At 47.5% G+C, this 22,615-nt stretch overlaps 1 protein-coding gene across 1 annotated transcript; it reads left to right on the top strand.

Moving 5' to 3' along the window:
* The first annotated feature begins 19,203 nt into the window (after nt 1–19,203).
* Nucleotides 19,204–20,665, top strand: RPP25 (ribonuclease P/MRP subunit p25). Its single transcript, XM_081227471.1, has one exon. It carries the CDS (start codon nt 19,367–19,369, stop codon nt 20,006–20,008), a length of 642 nt encoding a protein of 213 aa, XP_081083597.1. The 5' UTR covers nt 19,204–19,366; the 3' UTR covers nt 20,009–20,665.
* The last annotated feature ends 1,950 nt before the right edge of the window (nt 20,666–22,615 follow it).

Below are 22,615 nucleotides of genomic sequence, written 5' to 3'. Positions count from 1 at the left end.
GTTTAGTTACACTTTATTAAATTATGTATTTACAATAATGAATACAAAAGGCATAAACAGGTTTGGGAATGTGTTAGTCTGAGTTCCCAGAGAAGCTGACACCAAGATGGGATTAAATACCAAAGATATTTATTAGGGGAAATGATTGGTTAGAGAAAATGAAGAGGGAGCCAGGTGAGCCTAGGAGAACCATCAGACCATGCTACAAGTCTGAGCTTGAGTGAAGGAGAGAGGGAAGGAAGGAAGGTGGGTGGAAGCATTTTAGACTGCGGTTCAGGAAAGTTCAGCAATGCCACTGGGGAGTCCTCCAGCAAAAGCCACCCATCATCCACATTTTCCCAGGAGTGGGCCTGCTTTAATATCCCATCTATGCTCATTCATTAGCCAGAAGCAGCCCATGGGAAATTTGGCCTTGTAACAAATGTAGTGATGGATTTCAGAAAGCAGCAGCTGGGTCCCTTGTTCAATTGCGCTCCCTGTTATGAAAGATGAGAGAAGTCATTCTCATGGCCACAAACACAGATGATTCTTGGTGTATCATGTATGGATTTAGCTTGGCTACATGTAACAGAAAACTCAAATAACAGTGGCTTAAACAAGATAAGTCTTTTTCTCACATAATGAGAAGTCCAAGAATAAGTGAGTTGGCTTGGTGACTTTAAGATTCAGGGTAGAATTCCCTGGAGGTCCAGTGGTTAGGACTCTATGCTTCCACTGCACTGGACACAGGTTCAATACCTGGTCAGGGGACTAAGGTTCTGCATGCTGTGCGGTGCACCCAAAAAAAAAAAAAAAAGATTCAGGGTAGACAAAGTGGATATAGAGGGAGCATATCTCAATGTAATAAAAGCTATTTATGACAAACCCACAGCCAATATAATACTCAACGGTGAAAAGCTAAAAGCCTTCCTGCTAAAATCTGGAACAAGACAAGGATGCCCACTCTCACCACTTCTATTCAACATAGTATTGGAAGTCCTAGCCATAGCTATCACACAAGAAAAATAATTAAAATGTATCCAAATTGGAAGATAAGAGGTAAAATTGTCATTATATGCAGATGACATGACATCATATACAGAAAACCCTAAAGACTCCACACAAAAACTACTAGAACTGATAAACAAATTCAGCAAGGCAGCAGGATTCAAGATTTTTTTTTTTTGGATTTAAGATTGACATACAGAAATCATTTGCATTTCTTTATACTAACAATGAAATATCAGAAAGGGAATGTAAAAAAAAAATCAATCACATCCAAAACAATTATAATACTTAGTAATAGACCTGGCCAAGGAGGTGAAAGACTTATATGATGAGAACTATAAAACATTAATAAAGGAAATTGATTGCTCTTGGATTGGAAGGATTAATATTGTTAAAATGGCCATACTACCCAAAACAATCTACAAATTTAATGTGATCTCTATCAAATTACCCATGACATTTTTCACAGAACTAGAACAAATAATCCTAAGATTTATATGGAACCATAAATGACCCAGAATTGCCAAAGCAATCCTGAGGAAAAAGAACAAAGCAGGAGGCATAATCCTTCCAGACTTCAGACAGTACTACAAAGCTACAGTAATCAAAACAGTATGGTACTGGCACAAAAACAGACATATGTATCAATGGAACAGAATAAAGAGCCCAGAAATAAACTCTCACAACTACGGTCAATTAATCTTAGACAAAGGAGGCAAGAATATACAATGGGAAAAAGTCTCTTTGGTAAGTGGTGTTGGGAAAGTTGGACAGCCGCATGTAAATCAATGAAGTTAGAACACACCCTCACACCATTCACAAAAATAACTCAAAATGGCTTAAAGACTTAATTATAAGACATGACACCATAAAATTCCTAGAAGAGATCACAGGCAAAACATTCCCTGACATAAATCATACCAGTGTTTTCTTAGGTCAGTCTCCCAAGGCAATAAAAATAAAAGCAAAAAAATTAAAAAACGAGGGGACTTCCCTGGTGGTCCAGTGAATAAGACTCCACGCTCCCAATGCAGGGGGCCCAGGTTCGATCCTTGGTTGAGGAACTAGATCCTGCATGCATGTCACAACTAAGAGTTTGCATGCTGCGATTAAAAGATCTCACATGCCACAACTAAGGATCCCACATGCCACAGCGAAGATCCCGCATGCCACAATGAAGATCCCGCATGCCGCAACTAAGATCCAGCACAGCCAAAATAAAAATAAATAAATATATTTTTTAAATGGGACCTAATCAAACTTACAAGCTTTTGCATAGCAAAGGAAACCATAAACAAAATGAAAAAACAACCTATGGAATAGGAGAAAATATTTGCAAATGATGCAAATCCCTGACAAGGGATTAATTTCTGAAATATACAAACATCTCATACAACTCAACAACAACAAAAAACAAATAACCCAATCAAAAATGGGCAGAAGACCTAAGTAGACATTTCTCCAAAGAAGACATATAGATGGCCAACAGGCACATGAAAAGACGTTCAACATTGCTAATTATTAGAGAAATGCAAATCAAAACTACAATGAGATACCACCTCACACTGATCAGAATGGCTATCATTAAAATGTCTACAAATAACAAAGGCTGGAGAGGGTGTGTAGAGAAGGGAACCCTCCTACACTGTTGGTGGGAACTTAAGTTGGTGTAACCATTATGGAAAACAGTATAGAGGTTCCTCAAAAAAACTAAAAATAGAGTTGGCATATGATCCAGCAATTCCACTACTGGGCATACATCCAGACAAAACCATAATTCAAAATACATGCACCCCTATGTTTATAGCAGCAGTATTTACAATAGCCAAGACATGGAAACAACCTAAATGTCCATCAACAGATGAATGGATAAAGAAGATGTGGCACATATATGCAATGGAATACTACTCAACCATTAAAAGGAACAAAATAGTGCCATTTGCAGCAACATGGATGGACCTAGAGATTATCATACTAAGTGAAGTAAGTCAGAAAGACAAATACCATATGATATCACTTATATGTGGAATCTAAAATATGACACAAATGAACTTATCAATGAAACAGAAACTGACTTACAGACATAGAGAACAGACTTGTGGTTGCCAAGGGGTAGGGGGGTGGGCAAGGGATGGAGGGGGAGTATGGGATTAGCAGATGCAAACTAGTATATATAGAATGGGTAAACAACAGGGTCTTACTATATAGCACAGGGAACTATATTCAATATCCTGTATAAACCATAATGGAAAAGAATATAAAAAAGAATGTATAGGGAGTTCCCTGATGGCCTAGCGGTTAAGACTCCATGCTTTCACTGCCGTGGCCCGGGTTCAGTCCCTGATCAGGGAACTGAGATCCCTCAAGCTGCACGGTGCAGCCAAAAAAAAAAAAAAAAAAGAATGTTTATACATATAACTGAATCACTTTTCTGTTCAGCAGAAATTAACACAACACTATAAATCAACTATACTTCAATTTTAAAAAATGATACAGGGTAGAAATCTCTGCATATCTCTTGGCCTTTTCCTCAGACTTTTGAGATGGCTTCTCAACTGCAGCCACCATGGCTGCATTGCAGACAGCTGGAAGGAGGAAGGGCAAAGGGCTAAAGGGCATGCTAGCTGAGTCTGCACCCTTATTTAATGAGCTTTCCATGAAGCCCTACCCAACAATTTCCATTTATCTCTCATTGTCCTGAGCTGTCACATAGTCACTCCTATTTGGCAAGGAAGTGACTGTGTGGCACATTTTAACTTTTTAACTGGGCACAATTGTCTCTGCCAGTAAAACCAGGGTTGTATTAGTAAGGAAGACGGGGAGAATGGATACTGAGGAGGGTACCAGCATTGTCTGCCACACTTGGTGAGCACCAACTGGGCATATTCAGGGGGCCATGGGCTTCATTCTGTGTACTGACTGCAGAGGCAATCAGGAGTTCAGTTCATCTGACAATTCAGCGCCATGGAGGTGGTGATGAGCACATCTACTGGGCTATTTTTATTTCACTAGAATGTGAGCTCCACTGAGCAAGTACTGTTCTTGTGTTGTTCACTGCTGTATCCCCAGCACCTACATCAGTGCCTGTCACATAACAGAGACCCCATACATATTTGGAATGAATCAATGATCAATAATAGTGTTGCTGGGCTTCACTGGTGGCGCAGTGGTTGAGAATCTGCCTGCTAATGCAGGGGACACGGGTTCGAGCCCTGGTCTGGGAGTATCCCACATGCCGCAGAGCAGCTAGGCCCATGAGCCACAACTACTGAGCCTGCGCGTCTGGAGCCTGTGCTCCGCAACAAGAGAGGCCGTGATAGTGAGAAGGCCCGCGAACCGCGATGAAGAGTGGCCCCCGCTTGCCACAACTAGAGAAAGCCCTCGCACAGAAACGAAGACCTAACATAGCCAAAAATAAATAAATTAATTAATAATAGTCTTAAAAAGAGAGGAAGATTGCAATAAATCATTCTAAAAAAAATTAAAAAATAATAGTGTTGCTTTCTTCCCTGGGTATCCTTTCAATAAACTCCTATCAGCTGATGTCCTTGAATGTGGACGTTGCAAAAGCCCATTGGGGATAATTCCTCCCAATAGTGCCCACTCCATTTAGTCTCAGCAGGTAACCTCAACTCTTTCGGTGGAAAAATTAACATGCCCCTATATCTGTTCCTCCTTCCTACTTGTCTCAAAGGAAGAGATGTTGCTATAGGCTGAATATTTGTGCCCCCTCCAAATTCATATGTTGAATCCTGACCCCCTAATATGATGGTATTAGAAGGTGAGGTCTTTGAGGAGAGACTAGGGATTAGTGTTCTTATAAAAGAGACCCCCAAAGAGCTCCCTAGCCCCTTCCACCATGTGAGGATACAACAAGAAGTCTACATCCCAAAAGAAGACCCTCACCCCACCGTGAGTGCATCCTGACGTTGGACTTCCAGCCTCCAGAACAGAGAGAAATAAATATCTGTTGTTTATAAGCTACCAAGTCTGTGGTATTTTGTTACAGCAGCCCAAATGGACTGAGACAGATGTCTCCCCATCTTCTCCCAGGCTAAGGACAGCCCCCCAACTTTGCTCTGATTTCCACCCCTCCTTAACTCCTCAGGGATTTTTTTTTTTTTGGCTGTGCCTCACTGCATGCGAGATCTTAGTTCCCGACCAGGGATCAAACCTGTGCCCCTGCAGTGGAAGCACAGAGTCTTAACCACTGGACCACCAGCAAAGTTCCTCTTCAGGGATTTTTTTTCCTTTACTTATTTTTTTAACATCTTTATTGTATAATTGCTTTACAATGGTGTATTAGTTTCTGCTTTATAACAAAGTGAATCAGCTATACATATACACATATCCTCATATATCCTCCCTCTTGCGTCTCCCTCCCACCCTCCCTATCCAACCCCTCTAGGTGGTCACAGAGCACCCAGCTAGTCTCCCTGTGCTACGTGGCTGCTTCCCACTAGCTATCTATTTTACATTTGGTAGTGTATATATGTCCATGCCATTCTCTTCATCCCAGCTTACCCTTCCCACTCCCCATGTCAAGTACATTCTCCATGTCTGCGTCTTTATTCCTGCATGCCCCTAGGTTCTTCAGAACATTTTTTTTAGATCCCATATATATGTGTTAGCATACGATATTTGTTTTTCTCTTTCTGACTTACTTCACTCTGTATGACAGACTCTAGGTCCATCCACCTCACTACAAATAACTCAATTTCGTTTCTTTTTATGGCTGAGTAATATTCCATTGTATATATGTGCAACATCTTCTTTATCCATTCATCTGTTGATGGCCACTTAGGTTGCTTCCATGTCCTGGCTACTGTAAATAAAGCTGCAATGAACATTGTTGTATATGACTCTTTTTGAATTATGGTTTTCTCGGGATATATGTCCAGTAGTGGGATTGCTGGGTTGTATGGTAGTTCTATTTTTAGTTTTTTAAGGAACCTCCATACTGTTCTCTATAGTGGCTGTATCAATTTACATTCCCACCAACAGTGCAAGAGGGTTCCCTTTTCTCCACACCCTCTCCAGCATTTATTGTTTGTAGATTTTTTTTTTTTTTTTTTTTTTTTTTTGCGGTATGCGGGCCTCTCACTGTTGTGGCCTCTCCCGTTGCGGAGCACAGGCTCCGGATGCGCAGGCTCAGCGGCCATGGCTCACGGGCCCAGCCGCTCCGCGGCATATGGGATCCTCCCGGACCGGGGCACGAACCCGTATCCCCTGCATCGGCAGGCGGACTCTCAACCACTGCGCCACCAGGGAGGCCCCGTTTGTAGATTTTTTGATGATGGCCATTCTGACTGGTGTGAGGTGATACCTCATTGTAGTTTTGATTTGCATTTCTCTAATGATTAGTGATGTTGAGCATCCTTTCATGTGTTTGTTGGCAATCTGTATATCTTCTTTAGAGAAATGTCTATTTAGGTCTTCTGCCCATTTTTGGATTGGGTTGTTTGTTTTTTTGATATTGAGCTGCATGAGCTGCTTGTAAACTTTGGAGATTAATCCTTTGTCATTTGTTTCATTTGCAAATATTTTCTCCCATTCTGAGGGTTGTCTTTTTGTCTTGTTTATGGTTTCCTCTGCTGTGCAAAAGCTTTTAAGTTTCATTAGGTTCCATTTGTTTATGTTTGTTTTTATTTCCATTTCTCTAGGAGATGGGTCAAAAAGGATCTTACTGTGATTTATGTCATAGAATGTTCTGCCTATGTTTTCCTCTAAGAGTTTGATAGTTTCTGGCCTTACATTTAGGTCTTTAATCCATTTGGAGTTTATTTTTGTGTATGGTGTTAGGGAGTGTTCTAATTTCATTCTTTTACATGTAGCTGTCCAGTTTTCCCAGCACCACTTATTGCCTCTTCAGGGATTTTAATCCATCAATTATCCTCTTTCGTCAGTGCCCTCAACTTCTTCTTTCTTTTATTTATCCTTCAAACATCCCCCAAAAGGAAAAGCAAAATTGTTATTCTGTCCATTGAGCACTCAAGCTATTGTTTAACTCACATCCCCCGGTGATTTCAGCCACTCCCAAGGCAGTAAGTATCCCATGTGTGTTAAAGATGCCTTGATCAACCAAGGGTTCTTGGTTGTAAATGTGAGGAAGCCAACTCTGGCTAATGTGAGCAGAAAAGGTATTTATTGGAAGGGTAACTGGTAAGTCATATGACAAACTCCCTTGCTCTGACTCAAGAGCCATCAGCCATAACTCTGGTCATTACCTTGCCTCCCATGGACCTTTCTTAGGGGTGTGATCAGTCAGAGGATGTGACTGCCAGACCCTTTGACAGTTCCTGTCTGGTTTATTCATCAGTCTCTTGAGAGCTAGTTTGCTATAAGTCAGCCTTCCTTTCATGAATTGATAATTTTATGGCCACCCATTATTTAATAAGAAATATATATATTACTTTCCTTGCTTGGCTTTTAATTTTAGAAACTGAAAATTTGCACCAGCGTTATGCTTTTCACTTGTGAGTTCAAGGATCTGGTTGCTTTATTCTTTTGTTATTATATGTAAATTACTATGAAAATGACAATATTTTATGCATATTCCCCCAAACAAATTAAATCTTTTTGGATCAATTAAAACAATAAACAGTCAATAACATACCTGACTGTCTCTAGAACATTTTTGGTCATTCCTGAACTCAGATCCTGATGCCCTGGCCTTGTTCCTCCATGGGTACATGGGCCACCGTGATGCTTGACTCCTTTGCACACTTCAACTCTTCCCTGGGTCCAGACCCCTAGGCCTCCTCCCAACCCTCATCTCTCTGGAACTGCTGATGATCAGCTCCACAATCCCCAATTCTGTAATATGGAAAATAATTTAGCTTCTCTGCTTCCTACCCTCTCAAACATTTTAGTCTCAGAACCACTTTTCATTCTTAAAAATTATTAACCCCATAGAACTTTTTTTTAATCAGTGAATTTTATTTTATTTTTAATTTTCTTAAAAATTTTTTTATTTTTTATTTTTTTCACACACACACACTGTATTTTATTTTTACAAGAGATAAATAAACTGACACCAAGCATTGTAAATGGATGACCACAACAAAAGCAACAATGATTGCAATTACCAAACATGAAACACACTCATACTATGTCATAATATCGACATTCAGTCCAGTAATCCTCCACTGTAACAACTCCTTTACTTTGCAGTGAAAATTGATTTGTATATTTTTTGCTCTGAGTCCTTGTGGGAGTTTTCCTATTTTTATTAACCCCATAGAACTTTAAAAATGTGGGTTATTTACCAATATTTACTGTATTATAACTTAAAACATTAAAAAAATTTATGTATTCATCCATTCAAAATAATAATAATAAATTACATGTTAACATAAAAAACATAATTTTATTTAAAATAATTATATTTTCCAAACAAACACACATAAAAAAGTAGTGAGAAGAGTGGCATTGTGTTTTTGTTTGTTTGTTTTGTTCTGTTTGGGTTTAAATGAGAAATGTATTTCTCACAGTTCTGGAGACTGGAAAGTCTGAGATCAGGGTGCCAGCATGGTCAGGTTCTGGTGAGGTCCCACTAGCAGAGCACATTATTTTGCAATTCTGAAGATATCTTTAGTGTCTGACTTAATAGAAGACAGCTGGAGTCCCATATCTGCTTCTGCATTTAATTTGTTGCAATATCACGTCATGCAACCTTTGGAAAATTCCACTGTACATTCATGAGAGAATAAGGATGAAAAAGGAAAATAATATCTTAGTGTTCCCAAAAATGTTTGCTCCCACAGATCCTCCCTCCCTCCATTTCCCCACCAAAATCCAGGGACCTCCAAAGATCCCTGAATCACACTTTAAGAACCACTGTTTTAGACCATGTTCTGGGAGTGAGTTGCTGATTTTTCATACCCAGTGAAGCCCATCATTCATTCACTCAACAAATATTGACCACCTTCTGAGTATCAGACACTGTTTTGGGTGCTGGAGATGCAGGTGAGAACCAAACAAAGTCCCTGCCCTCATGGAGCCTACATTCTAGTGGGAGGAGACAGGTAATAAACAATTTTTAAACTATAATTAGGTTAGGCAATAAATGTCACCAAGAAAAATAAAGCCAAAGAAGGGAATAGAGACTGAAGTAGGGGGATTTGTGTTTGTTTGTTTGTTATGTGGTCAGGGAAGCCTCTCAGAGGTGACATTTGGGCAGGGACTGAAGAATATGAGGGAGAGAGCCAGGGGGATATCAGAGGGACAGCATTCCAGGCAGAAGGAGAAGCAAGTACAAAGGCCCTGACATGGAAGTGTGTTCATTGTGTTTGAGGGAAAGCAAGGGAGCTGGTGAGGCTTCAATGGAATGAGTAAAGGGGAGAGTGGTGGGAGATGACATCAGAGGAGGGAGGAGTGCAGATTTTGGATGTAATGGTGGTTTCACTGAATTAATGCCTCTTTAAGGCCATGGCAGATTATATTCTCTAAAAATGGCCACAGCAATATTTCTAGTCCTACATGCTCTTCCAGAACTTTGCCATTCTCCATCTAGAAATGGAGTCTACTTCCTTTGCCCACAAGCCTGGGCAAAGGCTTAGTGACTTCCTTGGTAAACAGAACATGGCAGAAGTGACACTGTGTGACACCCAAGGCTAGGTCATAAAAAGCAATATGGTTTATGCCTGGCTCTCTCTCTCATTGGATGCTCACCCTGGAATCCAGCCGCCATGCTGTGAGGATGCTCAAAGTACTCTAAGCAGAAAGACCACATGAAGAGGCACACATGGAGATCTGAGGCTTTCATCTGACAGCCAGCCAGAACCAACAGACATGCAAGTAAGAAAACTTTCAGATTATTCTGGCCCCCAGCCTTCATATGAGTCTTTTAGCTGAAACCACAGACACGGGCAAGAAAGAGACAAACCTCCCTTGCTGCCCTGCCTAAATTCCTGTCCCACTGAATCTGTGAACATAATAAATTATTGCTTTATACAACTCAATTTTGGATAATTTGTCAGGCAGCAGTTGGTAACTGGAACAGAGGCATCTTAGCATCCTAAGTGAGCATTTCAAAGTACTAACCTAATCAAAACAGGCCCGATTAAAATCCTTCAATGATTTCTTAGGCAAAAGCGGATGTACCTGCCAGGGTATTTAAAGAAATCCTAACAATCATTTAGCCTTCTTCCCTCCAAGTTATAACTGGGGAGCTTTGGGATTCAGGCTCATTGATGGAAGTAGTCCCAAAGTAGGTTGATAAGAAGGAAGTAATAATAGTCAGACATGGGCAGTGCCTAGCTTCTGACTTCATCTCTTCCAATGAAAAAAGGCTTCATGAACACCAGAGAAAGCCCAGAGTATCCTTCTCCTGCTAATCCCCACCCTACCTCCTGTCATAAAAAGCCCCTGGTCATGAAGGATTTCCAGTGAATTTCTTAAAAGTTTCAAGTAGAAGTTACATCTGTGGACCACACTGACCTGCAGATATGTGTGTTTTAATGACAGGAGTTAGTTGATATGGTAGACTGTCCAGAGAGGTGGCTCCCGTGCCTGTATATACATGTCAGACCTTCCACCAAGAGGTGGAATTTATTTTCCTGCACCTTGAATCTGGGCTAGATGTGCATCTTAGTTTGACCAATGGAATGCAAAGGAGGTAATAATGTGTGACTTCTGGGCCTAGAACTTAAGGGTCTTTGAAGCCCCCATTTTCATCCTTTTGGGATCAAGCCACTTAAGAAATAAGCCTGGGCTAGAGATCATGTGGGGACAGGCCCAGCCAGCACCCCCAGCCATTCCAGCCACCCCGTCTGAGGCACCAGACATGTGAATGAAACCATCTTGAGTGTTCCAGCCCTGGTCAAGCTCCCCGCTGAATGTCTATGAGTGAGTGACCCCAACTGATACCATATGGAGCAGAACGGCCAGGCTGGGCCCAGGCAAACCACAGAAGCATTAGAAACAAGAAATCATTGTTATTTTTAACCACTAAGTTTTTGTTTGTTTGTTTGTTTGTTTGTTTGTTTTTAACCACTAAGTTTTAAGGTGATTTGGGGCTTCCCTGGTGGCGCAGTGGTTAAGAATCCTCCTGCCAATGCAAGGGACACAGGTTCGGGCCCTGGCCCAGGAAGATCCCACATGCTGCAGAGCAACTAAGCCCATGCGCCACAACTACTGAGCCTGCACTCTAGAGCCCGTGAGCCACAACTACTGAGCCCATGTGCCACAACTACTGAAGCCTGTGCACCTAGAGCCTGTGCTCCTCAACAAAAGAAGCCACAACAATGAGAAGCCCACACACTGCAACGAAGAGTAGCCCCCGCTCACCGCAACTAGAGAAAGCCCACGCGAAGCAATGAAGACCCAACACAGCCAAAAATAAATAAATAAATTTATTTAAAAAAGAAAGTTTAAAGGTGATTTGTTAGCCAGCAACAGTTAACTGAAACATTTGGTAACATTTAAAAACATAAACCGTCACACAAAAATATGAAATTTGGGCTTCTTTTTTGTTTGTGTTTTAATATTTATTTATTTATTTATTTGGCTGTGTTGGGTCTTTGCTGCGGCACGCGGGATCTTCATTGCAGCATGCGGGGTCTTTTTGTTGTGGCGCACTGGCTTCTCTCTAGTTGTGGTGCTCAGGCTCTCTAGTTGCGGCACACAGGCTCTCTAGTTGTGGCATGCAGGCTCTAGAGCATGCAGGCTCAGTAGCTGTGGCGCAAGGGCTTAGTTGCCCCACAGTATGTGGGATCTTCCCCGACCAGGGATCGAACCCACACCCCCTGCATTGAAAGGCAGATTCTTAACCACTGGACCACCAGGGAAGTCCCTGGGCTTCTTTTTTGAAAACACTGGACCTGTTTTGCTCACTTGAACTTCAGGGAAGAATCTGAAAGGTGTGCCAATACCCAGAGTGAAGATCTGTGGATACAACAAGACAACTGCTTTAGAAAGGGGAGTTCTTCCTGTTCCCATGGCTTCCCTGGAGGCAGAAATGATGGGAGCTGGTGACACCCAATCACAACTATTATCTTTCCCAAAGAAGGTTCACTGAGCAGTTCATTCATCAGCAAGTATGCATGATTTCTGGGCAGAGAGAGGGTTCTCCCAGGAATTCTGCAAACAAAATATGCTCTTTTTCCTTGTTGAAATATGTAAAATTTAGCATCTGAGACAGTATGCACAAGGCACCTTGTGATTCAATTCAGAACAATAGAGGGCAGGCACACTTGGTTAACTTCATCTTTTGCTCAAAAGAAGGGAAGACAATTAATTACCTGGTGGTGACAGGGGACCCTCATGGCCATAAAGTTGGATTTGACCAACTAGCTCGTTGAACTGGGATGAACCCCAGTTGGGATGAACCCTGGGATGGTGGTGACAGGAGTATCATGTGAAAAGAGCTTCTTCCATTCTCACCACCATGAGGAGGTGGGGAAGGGACAATTGCCAGGAAAAGAGGCGGTGCAGGGAAGAGGAAACTATTTCCTGGCTTCTTCCCAGTGCTCCAAATCCTAGGGGTCTCTACAGAAACAAAATTACAGTTTATTATAAGCCTGACTCTCACAGGATGTGATGGGAGAAGGGATCTACGCATGTAACATTCAGAAAAGCTGATACAACCACTCCCCATTGAAATGAAGCAGAAAATGTCAAATCACACAGAAGCAAAACAAAACCACTGGGTCTGCATTCCTACCTGTCAACAAACAGCTGGGGCCCAGCAGCTCCGGCTGCCCCATGAGGGCTGACATTCTGCTCTGCCTCTCTCTCTCTTTTTTAATTTTTTTAACCCCACCCACCAGGTTTGCCTCCAAGCTTTGCTGCTCAGTAGCTGAGTCTTTGGACAAGGGATTTAGCCTATATCTGCAAAGTGGGAGTGATGATCCCATGGAGGTACTGGGACATAACCTGAGACAATTCCAAGAAGTAAGTCCTATTATCATCCTCATAGATTCCATTTTATAATAGAGGAAACTGAGGCACAGAGAAGTCCCATAGCTTGACCAAGAGCACAGCTAGCAAGCTGCAGAGCTGGGATTCAAACCCAGGCAGTCAGGCTGGAGTCCATGCTCTTAACCACCTCACCAGCTGCTCATATATGTTAGATAGGCAAGCATTTTTTAAGTTGTAGAAAAACTCAGTGCATCCCTGAAGGATAATTGTAATTCTGGGAAGGCATAAACCAAGCACCCTAGCTGTGGCCCAGGTCAGAGTGGGAGGAGGAGGAGCGGCCCTGGTGCCCCCCCGCCCCATCCCAGGCAAGCACCTGGCTGAGCAGAATTCTACCCTGGAGTTCCAGGACCTTCGTTGTGGGTAGCTGCGGAGGCCTAGAGCTGGTGGTTTTCTGCCCTGTTTCCCCTTTCTCCTGCAGATGGTCTAATGCCATGATTAAGAACAGGCTCAAGCCATACTGACTCTGGATCTGGCTCTACCTCAATTATGAAACAGGTAGTGGCTTCACTGTTGTATGAAATGAGTTAATATGTGTGAGTGTCCGGCACAAAGTAAGTGCTAAGTAAGTGTCCGCTACAGTTGGTAACTATTCGCACACCTTATCAGCTCTATACTTTCCTCCCACCCCAAAGTTCTCAAACATGCTGATTCTTTTGTTTTTAATCAATTCCCACCTTGGAATTAGGAGTATAACCTTATCTTCAGAGGGCAAAATTGACCTAAAGGTGGAAGAAATAACGGGGGATTTCAGGCATCCCAGCAGGCTCTTGGGAAGTCTTTTGGGGACAAGCACTCTCCGGGGAACTCTAACTTTGCCCAGGTGAGTGGCTTTTTACTATACTTGCCTCTGGAATCTGGAAGGAAGATGGACGACTAGCAGTAGCACCCACTCCTGAAGAGATGGAAAAGGAGCTCCAGTGGCTTCTTTTGCCTCTCCTTTCCCCATCCTACAGACCCCTCTCCTCACTCATTCTAGGCCTCACATACCCCCTCTGACCCCTCCCTCCCAGGACTCAGGTGACTTAGCCTGTTAGCTAGAAAACAAGCGTATTTCATGCTAGGTTAATGGCTTTTGTCCGCAAAGGTAAGCACTCACTGGGTCTGCTATGCAAACCCCTGTTCCCCATCTGTGGGGCCAGTCAGCACAGCAGGAGGAGTGGTCTGAAGGTAGAGGCTTTGGGGGTGTTGGGACTCCTGGGTCCTATCCTGGCTGGCCCAAGGGGAAGAGCATTGATGGAAGTGAAACATGGTGAGGAGGCTGGACTATGGTGGAGACAAAGATGGGGAGTTAGAATCAGAGCACTGGCCCAGGGCCCCGGACTCACTCTAATGGAGGAGGTACCTGTCTGTTATAGCAGAACTCTCTCCCAGGCCACGCTCACCTCCAGGCATCATTGCCTAGCAGTGTTAAGTTTACAAAGAGCTCTGATAGCCATAATCCTACTCAACCTCCAGGAGAGCCCTGTAGAGTGGTGACTGCTCTTATGCCCATGACCAAAAACAATCTTGGAAAAGTTGTCACTCTTACATCCATTTAACAATAAACAAATAAATCCAGCTCTCCTGATTCAAAGTCTTTCCACATATTTGCTTCGATATGTTGAGTCCCAATTCCCTCTCCTCCTGAATTTGCCTCCCAAACACTCCCCTTCTGTTGTGGTTTTGAAATGTCTACAAATTCTTTGATACTGCTCCCTTCAAGAATTGGAACCAGGGGCTTCCCTGGTGGCGCAGTGGTTGAGGGTCTGCCTGCTAGTGCGGGGGACGCGGGTTCGGGCCCTGGTCTGGGAGGATCCCGCATGCCGCGGAGCGACTGGGCCCGTGAGCCACGGCTACTGAGCCTGTGCATCTGGAGCCTGTGCTCTGCGGCGGGAGGGGCCGCAGCACTGAGAGGCCTGCACACTGCGATGAAGAGTGGACCCCACTCGCCACAACTAGAGAAAGCCCTCACACAGTAAAAAACGAAGACCCAATACAGCCAAAGATAATAAATAAAATGTGACACCTTTATAAAAAAAAAAAAAAAAAAAAAAGAATTGGAACCAGATTCCCCTTCAGAGGAGGTGGGGCCATAAAAGGCATTGTGGTTCTCTCTCTCTCTCTCCCTCCCTCCCTCCCTCCCTTTCTCATTCCCCCTCTCTCAGCTCCAGGGGAAGCCAGCTGCTTGTCATGAGATCTGTGGAGAGATCCATGGGATAAGGAACAGAAGCCTCTGACCAACATGTGAGTCAGCTTGAGAGCAGATGCTCCAGACCCAGCTGACATCTTGGCTGCAACCTCATGAGAGGCCCTGAGCTAGAACCACCACTATAAGCCGCTCTTGGATTTCTAGCCCTCAAAAACTGGGTAAGAGAACGAATGTTTTTGTTTTAAGCTACTGAGTTTTGGGGTAATTTTTATGCAGCAGTACATCTTCCCCACTGTAGGAACTGCCTCTCTCCCCAAAACCAACTCACACGTTTACTGGGGAGCTCAAATCATTAAGAAGTTTCTTTTTTTCTTAAACTCAGGTGAGGTAGAACACCTGCATTCAGGTATCTGTGATTGCTGCTTTCTAGCTGTGGTATATTGGGCCAGTTACTTAATCTCTCCGTGCTTCAGTTTCCACATCTGTCAAACAATGATAGAAAGGAAGATTTCAAAGGTTAAATCAGGGAAGAGATGTGAGTACCTGGCCCAATGCTGGGCACTTGGTGGGTGCCTGATAAATCTGACCTCCCTCTGGCCCTCTCTAACTTTCTAGTTTCTGACTCCTTTGCATGCCCCCAAGCCCCTGCCTGGACAAGCTGGGACTAGGACCAGGAGTTTTAGGGGATCCCCATCCTCTTCCTGCCACTGGAGACAGATGAGGAAGAGACCTGCCCTGCACCAGGGATCTTCTCCCAGTATTGGGGTGACAGGCAACTTGTCCACGAGAGGCGGGATGTACAGCTGGAAAGGTCCCGTTGCAGATCAGGGGCTGGTGCTGCATTGGCGAGGCTTGGACTCCAGCCTAGTCACCCCTCCACCTCCTTGGAGGGTGAAAGGAGTCTACTTTGCCATGCACTAGTCCCCAACATATTAGGAAAACTGTTATTTCCAAGGCTTTGCCCATTTCTTTTCCTTTTCACCAGGTTTCTTCCTCCCCCTCCCTTTTAAAATTTTTAAAATTTATTTTAATCATAAATAATGTATGAAAAATAACATTAGCCAACATTTCCTGAGAACTTACCAGCCAAGGTTTTAATTCTGTTATGTGTCTCACAACCACTTTATGAGGCAGTTTCCTGTATTAGCCCCATTTTACAGCTAAGAAAACCAAGGCATAAGGATTAAGCAAATTGCCCAAGGTCACAAAGAGGCAAAAAGAAACTAATGGAGCTCAGGCTTCAAGGTCAGGACCTCACTTACACAGACTGTTCTAAAACTCTGGGCTTAATTTTGTATTCATATTTAGTAGTTCTTTCCTTAGAGAGGCCCACAAAATGCGGCTTCAGCGGTAACAGATGCAGTGTGCTGTTTTCTTGCAGATATTTTTAAATTATTTAAAAAATACATTTACATCTATAAACATGCACACACGGAAACAGACTCCCTAACTTAAAAAAAAAATACTTGTGGTCCTACTGTGTGGATAGCTGCCACCCGACTTTTTAAACAGAAAGTCTTGACTGTCCACGTTTCCAACTGTCGCGGAGTGAGCGCCACAGATGCTCACATTTATTTACCCACGTTCCCAGATTTGAGCCCTCTACTCCCCTCCCAACCTCTTCCGCCCTGTCCTCCCGGTTCCTCCCTGCCTCCCCCAGCGCATCCTGCCTTCGCCCCGCTCCTCATCCCGGTTTCTCTATCACAGCGCCCCCTTCCCCAGCTATCCTCGCTACCTCTGCTTCGCCTCCATTCCTAACTGCCTCGTGCATTTCTCCGCTCTCCCCGCCCCGCTCCCGCACGCCACCATCGAGCACACTGGCCCCTTTCCCGCCCTCGCGTCCTCTCAGCCAACCTCGCTCCCCCCATTCACAGTTCCTCCCCCGCCTTAAATCTTTCCGCTCCCCTCCTCGAGTCCCCCGCCCCCCTCCCATCCCTCACTCGTTCCCCACCGGGCCCTGCCACTCCGCGGCACGGCAGGAGCGCACAGCCGGCTGGCTACGACGCGCGCTGACAGTGTAATGAATGGCTTCAGCGGTAATTAGCGACCCGGCGGCTAATCACGGAGTACATTTACATTTTAAGTGCTGCAGAGGGAGCTGGGAAGGGGAGGGGAGGGACGGGAGGGGATGCGGGCCTTTTCCGCGGTCTCCCTTCACTGACTGGGGAGCGTAGTGAATCGAGACTTCCACAGCTGGCGGCAGTGGAGGGGGATGGCGGTGGGGCGCTTTCCAGGGCCAACTCAGGCGGACGCATAACGGCCTCACTCTCACCCGACGTAAACTGGGAGCTCCCTTCCTCCAAATGGCAGACTCCCGCGTAATCCCCTCCAAGTGAAAGTTCAGCCTAGGCTTGCATACCTGCGTGGATGGAGAGCTCGCTTCTTCCCTAACCAACCCGTTCGAACATAGATTCCAGCTGTTCGGGGACTTTTTCTCAGGCCTAGAGAAACTGATGCCTTTTAAGTCCCACAACTGCCCGAGCCTTACAAAGCTTGAGGTTCCCTGCGCCCCGCCACGCGCTGCAGACTCTTGTCTTCTCCGGAATGCTGTGCCTCCGACCCCTACGGCTGCACCTTGTGGGGCCCGCGGGAGCTGGCGAGACGGAAATACAGGTTCCGAGGGTAACGCGACCTTGAGGGCCCCTGATCCCAGAATGCGAGAAGATCCGAGAGGGGGGTGGTCATTCATACGCCTGGGCTCAAAGGTCCACCTGCTCCAGTCACTCCCAAGGGCGGTAATGGGGTCAGCCCCGGGTTCCAAACAGGAAGGCTGGGAGATATAAGATGGGAGCTGGGAGATATGAGATGCTGAGGAGGACGCGAGGGGAGGGAGGGGGACCCCGGCAGTCCCGTCTCAAGACTGGGGCCCAGCTCCCCCGGGTACTGTCATGCCCCCAGCACTTCAAGGGCTTCCCGCCCGCCGCAGCTCTCTGCGCTCCTCCCCGCCAAGCCCCGTCGTAGTCACTCCCGCCGGATTAGGTCTGGCCCACTCTCGGTTCCGTGCGTGCGCGAGGGGGTGGAAGGATGAAGAGCGAGACGCTAGGGCAGTTCTAGGGAGGGTCCAGCTCTTTCTCAAACCCCCTCCCTCTCATCAGCAGTCCTTCAACCCCAACTTCACCTCTCCTTTCACTGTTCATCTCTCCTGGCAGGAGATCCGGGGCCACCCCCTCAGTCCTGCGGAGTTCCCGGGGAGGGACACCCAGTAGCTTCGTAATGGCCCCGGGGCTTCAACTTCCCACCTACCTCCCTTCTCTCTCAAAACCTGCCCTCACCCAGTCTCCTTTCTGAAAAAGGACCCTGCTGGGTCCCAGCAAGCCAGGCTAGCAACAAATTCCACTTGAGAAAAAGGGGGACCCACTTTAGCAGGGAACAATGCCTGGCTTACCCTAAAGCATGCAGCTCTAATACTCGACTTTCAGGCATGGATGGAGGGAGCTTAACTCCCCTTGAGAAGGGGTCTCCTTGCTCTCTTCCCATTCATCTCAGGGAACAGCCTGGCCCAGAGCCTCAGTCCCCACACCCTAGGGGTGTGCGGGCGTCCAGGAGCCTCCAGCCCCAGTCAGGCACGGCGAGGCTGAGACCTCAGTCTCCGGCTGCCCTGCGAGGACCACGCCGCGACGTAGTCGTCGAAGGCAGGCGCGGAGCGGAGCCGGAGACAGCGCCTCCCGCACTCTGCTGACGGTGCACAGGGCTGTCCTTGAGGCGAGAATAGCGTCTCGGGAGCCGAAGGGACGAAGGTGGGGGTGGGGGGTTCCACTGAGGAGTGGGAGAAAGAGGTCCCAGCCCCCAGCAGGCCGCTTTGAAATCTCTCCTTGGGAGGGGGCAAGGGGTGGCCTTCAGCTGAAACGCGGAAGGGCTCGGGGACCCGGGTCGAAGCGCCGTTTGCCCTGCAGACGCAGTTTTTATTTAGGTTGCCCGTTTATCAGGGTTGGCTCTGGGAGGGCTGATGGCGATTACAGGGAAACTTCACCTGACAGGTCACCCCCTAGCGCTGCCACGGCGCCCCACGGTGCGCGCAGCTCTCACGCCCCGGTAGCTGAGGACCGGACTGGATCTGAGACGCTGGTGAGGCTGGGGCCCCAGCCAGGCTGGCTGAGTTAGGGGCGGGGCCTGGCTGTAGGGGCGGGGCTCCTAGGCTCTTAGGCGGGGCCTCAGCCAAAGGCGCGGAGAGCGCGGAGTAGAGCAGCGCCCAGTGGAGAGAAGTGGAAGACGAGGATCGCACCGTCCTAGCCCGCCCGCCAGCGTCCACGCAGCTCCCTCACCCTTACCCCGGCCAGCCCTTGCCAGACGCGACCGGCCGCCATGCAGCCCCGGGGCTGAGGCGGCCCAATGGCGAAGCCTGCGTCCCCGCGGTCCCGGCAACGACGGCGCATGGAGAACTTCCGTAAGGTGCACTCAGAGGAGGCGCCGGTGGGGAGCGGGGACGAGGGAGGCGGCCCGGGCTCGGGCCCCTTCGCAGACCTGGCGCCGGGCGCCGTGCACATGCGGGTCAAGGAGGGCAGTAAGATCCGGAACCTGCTGGCCTTCGCCACCGCCAGCATGGCGCAGCCAGCCACGCGCACTATCGTCTTCAGCGGCTGCGGTCGGGCCACCACCAAGACCGTCACGTGCGCCGAGATCCTCAAGCGCCGCCTGGCGGGTCTGCATCAGGTCACGCGGCTGCGCTACCGGAGCGTGCGCGAAGTGTGGCAGAGCCTCCCTCCGGAGCCCACGCCGGGTCAGAAGCCTGGCGAGCCAGCCGCCAGTCTCAGTGTACTTAAGAACGTGCCCAGCCTCGCCATCCTACTTTCCAAGGATTCACTGGATCCGCGCCAACCCGGCTACCAGCCCCCGAACCCCCATCCTGGCCCCTCGTCCCAGCCAGCTGCATCGACGTCCAAGAGGAGTCTAGGGGAACCCGCAGCTGGAGAAGGCTCCGCGAAGCGGTCACAACCTGAGCCAGGTGCTGCTGAAGAGGACCAGACCGCCTGAGAGCTCCGGCCTCTGGGGCACCTAGGCGGGCTGGATCTTACCCCCAGAGCTTCGACCTTGAGATGTACCTCCAGCCTTTCATGCTCTGGTACTCTGGAACCCACGACCTGGCAGCATGGACCCCAAGGCGACAATAAGGGGACCCCAGGGAAGCTTCGTGGTGGGGTTGCTCCTTCACCTATGTGGACTGACGACACAGAACTCCACCTTCAGCTTTTCTGAACCATACGGGGACCTTCCTCAGGGAGGGAATGGTGGGCAGTGGGACTCTTGAGCCTTGCTCAGGACCCCCAAGGGTTAAAGGCACCTAGGATTCTTGAAATGGACCTGGAGGGTGGAAGCTGAGGAAGGCTCTTGGAATCACCCCACCACTGTCAGCAGAGGGCAAGGGGTTGGAAACCACTGCCTGAGGGCAGCGGATTATGAGTTGTGGGGGTGGCCTGTTGTGCCCCTCACCTAGGACACAGTTTCCTTTCTAGTTTCCCTTCCCCTGCTTTTAAGGAGCATCCTGAGGTCATGCTGGCAGGGGCATCTCCATAGGTTCTAGCTCTTTTAACATCCCCCTTTCCCCATGCTGGCCCAGAGGGAGAGACCCAGGACAGAACTTCCCACGCTTCCTCCCCTGAGCCCCACAGCTGGAGTCTTGCTTCCAATAAAACGAACACAAAAATGGCTCTGTCCCTGGGTTTTTTCCTAATCAGTTGCCTGTGCAGAGACTGCTCTGGTCTGCCCCCTTGTGTCTCAGTCCCCTCCAGCCTGGATCCTTAGCCTTTGTAGTCTTAGGGGTTAGGCACAGAAACTGGACAGCTTCAAAATGGTGCAGGGGGCACATTACCCAGTCCCCGGCTTCTCCCTCTTTCTCAGCCCTCCCTGGCTGGCTCTAGCTTCAGGACTTGTGGCCAGAAGGGGACCATTTTCACCTTACACATTACCACTAAGGGAAAGGGAGCAGCACATTGCTTTTCTGGAAGGGGAAGGAAGGTGAGCATCGATGAACTCTCCTGTCACTGCCAAGGGTGGCAGATCCAACTGGGGTCCCGAAACCTGCAGCCTCCTGCCAATAGACAGCCTTATCCAGAAAGCTGGCACAGAGACTCCCCATCCCCATGGATAGGATCTACCCTTCACTGCTTTCTCTCTCTGAGAAAGGACAGCACACCCTTGGGAGAGGGGGAGGAGAGATGGAGCTCAAATCCACTGCTGGAAATTACTATTCAGCAGAGAAGCTGGGACTTGGGTTGTGAATCACTGCAGGCTCCCTGATAAGCTGCTGCCTCCAGCCCTGCACGGCTGTCTGTTGAGAGATAATGGCCTTATAAGCCTTTCTGCCCAACTCCAAGTAAGGTGGGAGGGTGGAGAGAGTGCTGTATACTGGAAGCACTCTAGCAGGTAGGGCGGCAGCGGTGGGGGGCACATAGCCCTGGGATCTCAGGGGACCTGCCCCCTTGCAACTTAACAGCATCCTTGCAAAGGAGGAGATGGGGAAGTATGTAAGTCACTTGGTAGGTAGAAACCTGAAATAAATCCTGCTGGTAACAAGAGGTAGGTTTCTGCAGTTGACAGAAGGGGCTCTTCAGGGAGTCCACCCCCACCCCCCTATCTCGGCTTCAGCTTTGGATCAGAGAGCCCTGCCATACAGATTCTGACACTGGTTGACCTCCCCAATTTCTTGTTCTTGATAAGTCCCTAGGAGGGCCAAGGGGTTTGGGTGTGCTTGTCTGACTCTCAGGGGTGGCCCAGGAAGTGTGGAGAGAACGTAAACTATCCTGACAACTAAGGTGCCCTGGGCTGGCACTGGGCGTCTGCATCTAAAGTACATGATAAAACTTGGACGAGTCCTGCATGGTAGGATCTTAAGAGAGACTGGTCTTGGTTCTGGAAAAGGGCCAACTTTCCAAGACCACCAGTGTCTGAAGTCCTGATTGCCAGGTCACCAGGACTATGCAAGAAGAGACTTTCTCTTTTGATGCCTTGGGTCAGGTAAGTCCCCTTCATGTTGTTTCCCAACCTTTAGAGCGTTAACCTGTTCACATGTGGGCTGTTTCTGCCCCCATGCTGGAAAGCAGGTTATGAAACTGGCTTTCTTTTGTGCACCCTCTACTCTACCCCAGCAGCTTCAGTTCCCAGGATTTTGATAGGTGCTCATGGGTGCCAATGGAACCCAGCACCTGTGAGCTCCCCACCCCTGCTTTACTGGACCCTCTGGCCCTGCTGACCCAGGAGCAGGCTCCAAAGGAAGGTGACAGATATCCCTATACATCCCCACGCCCAAGGCTAAGGTGGGAACTTGAGAAGTGCTGGAGTAAGGCAAGGAGTGGCAAGGGGAGCATCTCAGAGACGCTCACTTTGAGAACTGACTAGTGGCAGAATGGGAGGGAGTGGGAAACCCCACGACCACCACCACAACCGTGAGACCTCATCTTTCCAATAGTGGCCTCTAACCAAGAGCTTCCTGGGCCCTGCCTTGGGGCACTTCCAGGCTAGGGGTGGCAGTGAAGACTCACACCCACAAAACTGACCCGTCACACAATCAAAATCCATTTGGGAACATAAATGTGTATCATCCAAGGCCAGAGCATGTGGTCAGATGGGCAGTGGACCACCAGC

The sequence above is a fragment of the Mesoplodon bidens genome (assembly GCF_964165515.1).
Source record: "Mesoplodon bidens genome assembly, chromosome: 3".
NCBI classification, from domain to species: domain Eukaryota; kingdom Metazoa; phylum Chordata; class Mammalia; order Artiodactyla; family Ziphiidae; genus Mesoplodon; species Mesoplodon bidens.
The sequence above is the reverse complement of the archived record's forward strand: the minus strand, read 5'-3'. Positions and strand labels throughout refer to the sequence as shown.

Excerpts from the sequence above, each read along its gene's own strand:
- RPP25 (XM_081227471.1), top strand. The coding sequence starts at position 19,367 with ATGGCGAAGCCTGCGTCCCCGCGGTCCCGGCAACGACGGCGCATGGAG.